General features: G+C 34.5%; 1 protein-coding gene across 1 annotated transcript; it reads left to right on the top strand.

The window, feature by feature from the left end:
* On the top strand, positions 816–10,964 carry LOC109334068 (guanine nucleotide-binding protein subunit gamma 3-like). The gene is made up of 5 exons (XM_019569646.1): positions 816–1,058; positions 2,543–2,595; positions 3,093–3,137; positions 3,214–3,258; positions 10,684–10,964. Exons 1-5 carry the CDS (start codon positions 903–905, stop codon positions 10,946–10,948), a joined length of 564 nt encoding a protein of 187 aa, XP_019425191.1. The 5' UTR covers positions 816–902; the 3' UTR covers positions 10,949–10,964.

The raw sequence follows: 11,289 nt of genomic DNA, 5'->3' as shown, positions 1-11,289 counted from the left end.
TATGTATTTTTGTCCAACAATTATATGTTATTGATTTTAATTAGCAAGAAAATATTAGTTTGAGATGTCAATTTCAATATTTTAGTCTTGATATTGTTAGTCATTCAAGTTTCAAAAACTCTCTACCATATATTATTAGTCATATCTTGTTTTATCAAATTATTTATTTTATCTTAACTATTATAATTGAGCTAACATAAATAATTAAATATCATTTTCAAGAATATAAACAACCAAACAAAATTAGGTAGGAAGATAAAAAATGAATTTATTATACACAACATAGTGATTAATATTAGAAAGGAAATAATTGAAAATTTTACCATTAACTAACTCAATTTGAGTTACAAATTGTAATTAAATATTATCGTTCATCCTAAAGTTTATATCAAGACCCGCCACTGGATATAAACTAAATAAGAATTTGATGTCTCCGACCATTACGAATCACATTTCACATGGATGACAAAAGAATAAAAGTAAAATAAAAAATATTTAATTTTTTAATTAATATATTTTTATTAGCACAAAATAAGAGTTGATACATAATTTTGAGAAACATATTTTGTTCTAAAGTTTGTACTCTATATCCCATATATTTCTCATATATTTCTCATTGATCAGAAAAATAAAATATGAGTTAAATATATATTAACTTTATATTTTTTGACCAATAAAAAAATACATGATAATATCTAGAGTGATACAAACTTTGTGACAAAATATGTGCTCTTTAATTTTACTATGCTGACTAATAAGAAACTCAGGGTACATATTCAAACTTTGGGAAGAAGATGTAAAGCAATTGTTTTAAAGTTTTACAACTTGTCAATTTTTTTTTGAGAGCCAAAAGTGTTTCTGTGGCAGTGTTAGCATCTGCATGTGTTGATTGCGTTAGAATAATGGATGATGGTTACAAATTTTCTTCAACGTCCTTAACAACAACAACTTCGAAGATGAGTCCAAAGTCACCACCACCAGGGCTTTTGAATTTTCATGGGAAGCGGAAACAGCTTCTTAAGCTTCAGATTTTGGAGACAGAAATTCTTTTCCTTCAGGTATATATCTCTACTTCTTCTATTGCTTCATATATGTACCATCTTTTCCTGTGTTTGAATTTCGACACTAACATTTCATGTACAAAATGTCTTTCTTTCTTTTTGGCTGTGTATGCACTCGCCATTGTAGTTATGTAACTTATGTTATGTTTATGGTCTCAAAATCGCAATATTGAGGCAACAACGTGGTTGCGGAATACAATTTTAAATATTGAGACTTACTAATAAAAATGAATATTTGTAATGTAGATGAATGGCTCATACTTTTATTTAGGTTGAGGAAGCATGAGCAATACATATTTTTCTTAATGCATACAACGTAAACTTTGTTTAGTGTTTTAAATTGCAATTATAATAATATCATTAAAATAATTATGGTCGTTGTGGCCAATATGTATTATAATTGTGGTGATGTAAAATATTTTGTTATTAAAAAACTGTTTTTGAATTTGAGTTGCAGGCTCCCTTTTGGAGCAATAAAGTATTTAAGCTGACATGTAGAATAAATTTGTGTGCCCTCACATGTGAAGGCCGGGTGTAACAAACAATGTGTTTTATCCTAAATAAGCAGTTTTTCTGTTTATTCAGTTTAACTAGAATGGTGGATCAAGGTCTCTTTCAAATCAATACGTCATACTCAAGATAATTAATTACCCATAAGAAATTTAAGGTAAACAAGTGGTTGGGAACAATAGGTTAACGATTGTACTGGTAATTGTAGCACATTTCTGATTTTTGATATTTTTCTGAATAGCACATTTCTGATTTTTGATATTTTTCTGAATAGCACATTTCTGATTTTTGATATTTTTCTGAATAGCACATTTCTGATTTTTGATATTTTTCTGAATAGCACATTTCTGATTTTTGATATTTTTCTGAATAGCATATTTCGGTTTGTTATTTTTTAATTATTTTTATTAGATTTTATTTAAGATGAACCCAATAAATGGTACATGATAGGATGAATTTGGTATGTAGTATGCGCAGTTAATAAGAGAATTAGGCCATGTCCCTAAATATCAGGATATGAATGTGTAGGCCACAATGAGTTTCACCATTCAGTGATAGCTTTTTTATAAAACAATATTAGAGTGTGAATGGAGTTGCCAACTCTTGAAAAACAATATATTCCTTTGAAGTTAAGGGTTATAATCATATTTTATTTGTTGATGCTAATTGCATGAAGCTTTGTTTGACTGTCTATTTTCCATGAAGAAATAATGTCTGATTTTACTGTAGAGTTGTAGGATCCATAGTTGTAGTTCTGAGATGGTTTTCAGAACATAATAAAAAATGGTGCTTTGGTTAGTTTACTTTTAATGGAACTTAATTGAATAGTTTGTTCTGTTCATAGAGGGAAAATTGCAGAGTGTATATTTTTAGCCCCTCTTGTGTTTATAAATAATTTCTTCTTGGGAAGCTACTAATCATTGAATTAATGGAGCAAAATTCCCATGTTTTTCCATGTATATTTCTTGTAGGAGGAGTTAAAATCCCTTGAAGGCCTTCTACCTGCTTCAAGATGCTGCAAAGAGTAAGTCGCTCTTCTGGTGCTGTGTTAGCAATATAGGTGATGCGACTGCAATATTATTGTTGACCGCCGCAATGGCAATCACACTGCAATTGTAGTGTGATACTGAATCACACTGATGCGTATGCAATGAACTGTAACATAACCGTATTGGACCGCATTTGGGTTGCATTATGCTGCAATGCAATCGCATCGGACCGCATCATTATCAAAAATAATTTTCTACTCATAAAATAATTCACACCACAATAGCCGCAATGATCGCAACCACGACTGTAATTTAAAACACTTTCATGATTCATATATCCAGAGGATGAGCCCCGATACAATAGTAAGGTTTCGGCTTAGTGACTATCATAGGTTCAAATTCTGAAAACTGTCTCTCCGTTTACGGGGTAAGGCTGCATACGTCAATCCAAACCTTAGAATAAGTGAAAGCTTTGTATATTGGACCAGTCTTTATCACGATTTAAGTATTCCGTAAGCTTTGTATATTGCAGGGTTGACGACTTTGTAGGCTCTATTTCAGATCCCTTCACACCCAGGTATGAATCTCCAGCTTTTCTATTAATCTTTAGATTGCTAATTTATTTTTGCAAATAACCACTGAATCTGATACAGAAAGCAGACAATCTCTCAATCCCATCACTTCAGGAAGCGGATCAGGTATTCAGCTTTTTTATTGACCATTTTCATATATTTCTCTCAATTGCTTCTATGTCTAAATTCGTCATGTATAATTCAAGAAAGTTATTCATGGATATAAATAGCAGAAGTATCTGTCATTAAGAGAAGGAAACAGAAACATGAGGAAACTTGAACTTTATTTCAAAGAATACTTCTTGGAGTTCAATATGGAAAAGATGCATCTTTGGTAATTTAGAAACAAACATGTAAAGGGATTTGTAAACTCACATTCTGTTAGCTGATAGATGTGGCAAGTCAGCAGTTACTTATAACTGCCATTGGCTTAAGCTCATTCCATTGCATGATAATAATACAACAAGAACCAATCCTTTATCCGAGATGGACTTGACTACACGAATCAAACGAGACCTATATGTTATACCATAAATAATGTTCATTAACAGAACATTGATCTCTAAGTCTTTCTTAATCATTTTGCCTATGGTTTTTCTCGTCTCCCTCTTACTCTAGGAATTAAACTAGGCTTCATTTTATCTACTCTTTTTACATGGGCTTCTACCCATGTCCTTCACACATGTCCAAACCACTTAAGGCGTGATTCTACCATATTTCTATAATAAGAGTTACTCCAACTTTCTCCCTAGTGCATTTATTTCTAATCATATCTTGTCTAATGGGTCTACTCATCCAATACACCATTCTCATATCTACTGCATGAAGTCTATTCTCTTGTTGACATTTTATCTCCCACTATCCAGTCCCAACATTCCATGATAATAGTGCAGAATCATTTTCAGTAAAATCTCTTCTCTCTCATTTTTTATCTATATTTTCTTTCTCATCCTGCTGTCTCTGATACCTTATGGCTTATGGTATTAGAGCACGAGATCCTTCCAAGGCTTCCTCCACTTATTCTTTACCTTCTCTGATCTCAATCGATGGTTCCAGTTTCAATCAATCTGAATAATGACAATTTTCTTCGGAAATGCAAGCTATGGGTACCATCGAGACCAATGCACCTTTAAATTTCCGAATGATGAAGATGAATTCTTCACGGATGAGGAATATGAAAACTAAGAGTAGCAAGATCAAAATGTGTTCACCTGGATCCTCGTATCGATGTCATCGAATCTTCACATACGTGTGTTTGGCTGCGATCGATTATAGGTATATCCCTGTTTTCAATCTAGAGCAAAAATAGGCAATTGAAGGCTCAGTAGAAAGGAATGAAGTACATTGCTAGAATGAACGATTATCTGCTTTCAGTGAAGAGAATTTTAGACACATTAGCAGCAATAGGATCACCAATTGACATTGTTGAACACATTCAAGTCATTTCAGATAGATGAGGAATAAGTCTCTCTAGTTATATGAAGCTTTGTTAATGACACTCGAGGAACAAGTAGAAAAACACAAGACTACTAGCACTAATGCATTTTCTATGCAATCTTGGCAAGCTCATTTAGCACAATCTCAGCAGTCCTAGTATCACAGAGAATCCACCAATGGAGCACCAAATTTCGATTCCAACATAGGGAGATACTCTCATTGATCTTTCCCAAAACTGTAGAGGTCATGAGATGAATGGTGGCAGGCAATACTATTGTTTGCAAATACTCGGTACGGGTACGCGGTTCATTTTGTTACACGGCTCTTCACATCGGATGAAAACCCGATTTCACTTCCTTTTAAACACTTACAAATATGTCACTGATAAATCAAATTTAAAATCCCTCTTTTCCACTAGTACTAGTGTGTGCTGCAGTAGTAGTTCCCAGTTTCCTACTATACTAGCTACTGGCTCACTGTTCAAGGTTATTCAGCTTAACCCTTGAGTGCATGGGTGTAAAGGATTAGTAAATCCACATTTTATTAGCTATTAGTTGTTCCAAGTTAACAGTTAGTTATAAGTTATCAAATTTAAATAATAATTGTCATAATATTTCACCTACTAACACTGGTAATATTGTGCCTAGGAAAGATAAAGTTGTACCTAGCCATACTACTCAGATGACTAGTACTGATGCTGATATGCACAAAGATGAGCATGATGCACCCAGACTTGGAACAAAGCCAAATATTGATGCGCCAAGAGTTCTTGTTGGTGCGCCAAGCATTGTTGTTAATGCGCCAAAGGTTGTCCCTGATGCGCCAAGCCTAGTTGTTGATGCGCCAAGAGTTGTTTCTGATGTGTCAATATCTGACCAAGACACACATACTGATTTGCCAAAGCCAAGTCAGGTCTCGCACTTAACCAGGCCTGTCCACTGCTTGACTGTGCCAATTGTGATCATGCCAGATTATCCTAAGCCTTCTAGCCTGATGAATAAGTACATGAACATTTTGACTGAGACACGTGAGTCAGTTGTCTCAGTCATCAGGCGAATGATGCACGGTCAGAATCAAGGCCATCTCGGTCAGAAACAAACCAACATGGGTCAAATCTTAGCCAACGGAATTAGTGGCAATTCCAGTCTGGTGCGACCCAAAGTTGCTTGTGATGCAAGCAAATGCCACGTTCCTAATTCCTTAGATATTTAGCACGTGTTTATTGTGCTCTAGTGTTTGTTATGCTAGTTGTTACTCTTTCTAACTACCCTTTATATCTTATAAATAAAGGGGTTTGATTTGTATTTTAAAATCATTAATTCATCAATAAAATTCATATGCATTATTCATTGAAATTCCTTCTTCTTTGCTTTCCTTCTTGATTTTTTTTCCTTTCTTTTCATCTCTTCACTAAGTGAAGAAGTCACAATCTATTGTGAGCCTTTTTGTAATAGTATCAGAGCTCCATTAAGAGCTCTACTACATTCACTATGGCATCCAACCCAACACCAAATCCAATCATTATGTAGCCTTCAGTAAATCCACCTCAAGAACCAATGAATCCCTATTATGTGCATCCTACAGAAAATCCAGCGAATGCACTAGTATCACTTCCACTAAATGGTGAGAATTATCACCAATGGAATAGAGCTATACAGATGAGCCTGATAACAAAGGAAAAGCTGGAATTCGTAGATGGGACAATCAAGATGCCTCCAAAATCATATCCACTCTACAAGGCATGGGAGAAAGCCAATAATATTGTGATATCTTGGATAACAAGATCAATGACACCTTCAATAGCACAAAGTATCATCTGGATGGACAAGGCATGCGAAATATGGGATGAATTAAATGAAAGATTTTCTCAGGGGAACTTGTATAGAATTGCTGGGCTTCAAGGATCTTTGGCCAACTTCAAATAGGATGATCTTACTGTAAGTGATTATTTCACAGAATTAAAGGTTTTGTGGGATGAACTTGACAACTTTAGACCAATGCCGAAATGTAAGTGTGAAATACCTTGTTGTGGTGAGGTAATCCTTGATGTCAGGAAACACAGGATTGAGGATAGGGTAATATTTTTTCTAAAAGATCTAAATGATTCTTATGGAGGTATTATTAGATCACAGATAATGATCATTGACCCCCTGCCATCTATGAGCAAAGTGTTCTCACTCATCATCCAACAAGAAAGACAACTCTATGGTCAAGATCTAAATCCTAAGGCTCTTGCACTATCAAGCAATTGGAGAAAAGGAAGTTTCACTGGTAGAGGACGGGGTTCAAATAGATCATTTAGTTCAAATAATCTTGGAAGGGGCAACACAGTTGGAACAGGAAGAGGAACATGGAATAAAAATACAAACTATGGAAAATACTGCACTCACTGTAAAAAGAATGGGCATACAGTGGAAACATGCTACAAATTGCATGGATTCCCAGAAAATTTTGGAAAAAGTGATCAAGTAAAGTCATTAAGAACTTCCAAGACAGAGGACCAGAATCATACCTCAAGTCAACAGACTGATGAGAATGACACAATTTATGGATTGAGTAAGCAGTAGTACCAGGGTTTAGTTAACATGCTTCAACACTCAACTGGTGGAGGAACACCAAGAATAAATGAATGTGAGCCAATTAACAGCACTAGCAATGTCCTATCAGCTGCATCAGGTAACCACAACAAGACAATAGGTAATTCTAAACCAAATTCTCACTTTGTTAGTTGGATTCTGGATAGTGGTGCAACAGACCACATCGGTTCAGACTTATCCAATTTTTCTAACTACACTCACATTGAACCCATTAGAGTAAAACTACCTAATGGAAGTGAGGTCATAGTATGAACCTCTGGAACGGTATCTCTTCTCCTAAATCTCATTATGCACAATGTGTTATATCAACCAAGCTTTTCATATAATTTGATCTCAATATCTAAATTGACATTAAAATGTGGTTATATTCTGTCTTTTGATGCTTATTGTTGTAAAATTCAGGAGAAGAAATCCTTGAAGATGATTGGTTCAGCTAAGTCAATCAATAGATTGTATGTTTTGAAGAGTTATAGAACATCTCATTATGTTAACTCATTAACATCCATTTCTGATTCCAACTTATGGCACTTTAGATTAGGACATGCATCACACAATTGTATGAGTGAGATAAAGAACAATTTTCCTTTTTTCAAATTTAATAAGGATTACATATGTGATGTTTGCCATCAAGCAAATAAAAAGAAGTTGTCTTTTCCTTTAAGCAATTCACATTCTTTACATAAATTTGACTTGATACATATAGGTGTATGAGGACCTTACTCCACACCCTCTATTCAAGGGTATAGGTATTTCTTGACCATTGTGGATGATCATACTAGATACACTTGGGTCTATCTCATGAGATCCAAGGCATAAACCTCTAAAAATCTACAGGATTTCATTATCATGATAGAAACTCAGTATAGTATTAAGGTTAAGGCTGTTAGAAGTGACAATAGTCCTGAGTTTATTATGAGTTCCTTTTTCTCTAGTAAGGGAGTATTACATCAAACTACTTGTACTTATACCCCTAAAAAAATGGGATTGTTGAAAGGAAACACCAACACCTTATGAATGTAGCTAGAGCTCTATTGATCCAAAGCAAATTGCCAAGAATGTATTGGTCTTTTACTGTTAAATATGCTACCTATATTGTCAACTCCTTGCCTACTTCTGTCTGGACAAAAAGATCCCTTATAGTCTGCTGACAGGAAATAAACCAAAGATGCATATGCTAAAAAAATTTGGTTGTTTGTGCTATGTTAGTACACAAAGCCACTCTAGAACTAAGTTTGATCTTAGAGCCAACAAATCCCTTTTTCTAGGATACAAAGAGGGAACAAAAGGATATGTAGTGTTAAATTTGTCCACTAAACGAAAAGAAATTAGTAGTAATGTAATCTTTTATGAAAGGTTTTTCCCCTATATTCCTCAAAACTCCAAGGATTTTGAACCTATAATACTTCAGCCAACAATACCAAGTCCTATGGTCTACAATGATCATATACCTTCACAGGCTAGAGATGTTGATAGTCATGAAGAGATAAATGAGGATAGTCTCTTTAGGAGCCCTATGATATCTCTTGAAAATGAAAATCTTAGAAGAAGTCAGAGAGTAACTAGAACACCAACATATCTTCAAGACTACCATTGTGCCTTAATCAATAAGAGCAGCATGCCTAAAACTAAGATCAAATACCCTCTATCTTCTCACTTGAACTACGATAGACTCTTTCACACTTATAGAACTACTATCCTTTCCCTCACTACCAATATTGAACCTAAGACTTACTCTCAGGGTATAAAATTTCCTCATTGGAAAAAAGCCATGAAGAATGAAATATATGCCTTTCAACAGAATAAAACCTGGACCCTATACACAATTGGGTATAAATGGGTATTCAAGATCAAGAAGAATGAAATATATGCCTTTCATTGGTTTATTGGAAATCAAAGAAATAAAAGACTATTTCAAGAAGTTCTTGTGAGGTTGAATATAGAGCAATAGCCTTAACTGCATGTGAAATAACTTGGATTAACTATTTGCTTGAAGATTTACAATATGGTTCTCTACCTACTTTACTATATTGTGATAACCAATCTACCATTTACATTGCTTCTAACCCTGTTTTTCATGAAAGAACAAAGCACATTGAATTAGATTGTCACACCATAAGAGAAAAGTGCAGCCAAAGTTTGATTAAACTTCTTCCTGTACTAAATCATTTACAACTTGTTGATGCTTTAACAAAAGCACTAGGACCAACTGACTACAAAAGCATTCATACCATGTTGGATCTCATAGACATATGTGGCCCAACTTGTGGGGGATATTAAATTTAAATAATAATTGTCATAATATTTCACCTACTAACATTGATAACATTGTGCCTAGGGAAGATAAAGTTGTGCCTAGCCATTCTACTCAGATGGCTAGTATTGATGCTGATATGCACAAAGATGAGCATGGTGCGCCCAGACTTGGAACAAAGCCAAATACTGATGCGCCAAGAGTTCTTGCTGATGCGCCAAGCATTGCTGTTAATGCGCCAAAGGTTGTCCCTGATGTGCCAAGCCTAGCTGCTAATGCGTCAAGAGTTGTTTCTGATTCGCCAATATCTGACCAAGACACACATACTAATTTTCCGAAGACAAGTCAGGCCTCACACATAACCTGGCATGTCCACTGCTTGACTGTGCCAATTGTGATCATGCCAGATTATCCTAAGCCTTCTCGCCTGATGAATCAGTGCATGAATATTTTGACTGAGACACGTGAGTCAGTTGTCTCGGTCATCAGGAGAATGATGCTCGATCAGAATCAGGCCCATCTCGGTCAGAAACAAACCAACATGGGTCAAATCTTAGCCAACAGAATTAGTGGCAATTTCAGTCTGGTGCGGCCCAAAGTTACTTGTGATGCAAGCAAATGTCACATTCGTAATTCCCTAGATATTTAGCACGTGTTTATTGTGCTCTAGTGTTTGTTATGCTAGTTGTTACTCTTTCTAACTACCCTTTATATCTTATAAATAAAGGGGTTTGATTTGTATTTTAAAATCATTAATTTATCAATAAAATTCAGATGAATTATTCATTGAAATTCCTTCCTCTTTACTTTCCTTCTTGATTTCTTTCCTTTCTTTTCATCTCTTCACTAAGTGAAGAAGTCACAATCTATTGTGAGCCTTTTTGTAATAAGTTATAACCATCATTGACTATAATATCTAGTGTACTTCATTTTGATATAATAATGCAGAATTATTTTCAATAAAACTTTCTCATTCATTTTCAATATATCTCTTTTCTTTCTCATATTCATGCCCTTCAAGACAAAAATCATAAAAGAAACAACAACCCTTTAAGTCATCATTGTTGGTTTGTTAGAATTTGTACTCATATGCTTAACACTATTCATAAGCTTGTGTTCCTTCACTCCAAACATGAAACAAGTTTGTAACATAAATTATTCCAATAATTTAATAATCATAATGTTGTGTGCATGCATGTCTACAGTTACAGTTTACTAATTAATAATTTAATGATCATAACTACTTAACTTTTTGTTTCTTCTTAGCTTTCCATGGGTTTCCTGCTCCAGCAGTTGCATGATTCAGAAGAAAATTACAAAAGGTTGTTTTGCCTGTTGTTCATCATCAAAATCCAAATGTTCTGGCTACAACTGCTTGAAGACTACAACTCCAAGTGCCCAAAATTGTTGCAAAGTTCTGAAGCTCTTTCCCACATATTGTGCTTATTGCCTTAAGTGCTTTTCCTGCAAAAGTCATGTGGACACTTGTTCTGATTGTGTAGAGAATTGCTGCCAAAGATGTTGTCAATAAACAAAGAAAATCACAAGTTCAAAGCCTTTATGGATTAGGAAACACTGTCATGAGGGAATGATGACAATCTAACCCCATTTCAGTATTGCTCAGTATATGGTTTTGCATTAAATTTTATATAGGAATTTTTTTCTCCAGCCAATACTTTTCCAGAACTAATTTTTGTGTGTGCGTAACTGCCTCCTATAAGTGTCAAATTTCAGAAATCGAACTTTTGACTTTTTGTCTAGTATGATCCATAGGGATTCAATAGAGCGTTACACCATTAAATCAACGTATAATTGGTTATAAAGGGTAATTTATAATCTACTATTCTATATTTGACATAATTATATTTAACA

The sequence above is a fragment of the Lupinus angustifolius genome, chromosome LG02 (assembly GCF_001865875.1).
Source record: "Lupinus angustifolius cultivar Tanjil chromosome LG02, LupAngTanjil_v1.0, whole genome shotgun sequence".
NCBI classification, from domain to species: Eukaryota; Viridiplantae; Streptophyta; class Magnoliopsida; order Fabales; family Fabaceae; genus Lupinus; species Lupinus angustifolius.
Note: the sequence above shows the minus strand (reverse complement) of the source record. Positions and strands in the feature narration are given on the sequence as shown.

What these genes read in the sequence shown, in the direction of transcription:
- LOC109334068 (XM_019569646.1), top strand. Translation starts at nt 903, where the DNA reads ATGGATGATGGTTACAAATTTTCTTCAACGTCCTTAACAACAACAACT. An exon ending in GCTTCAAGATGCTGCAAAGA is followed by an intron (nt 2,596 to 3,092) that starts GTAAGTCGCTCT and finishes TGTATATTGCAG; the next exon opens with GGTTGACGACTTTGTAGGCT. An exon ending in CACTTCAGGAAGCGGATCAG is followed by an intron (nt 3,259 to 10,683) that starts GTATTCAGCTTT and finishes GTTTCTTCTTAG; the next exon opens with CTTTCCATGGGTTTCCTGCT.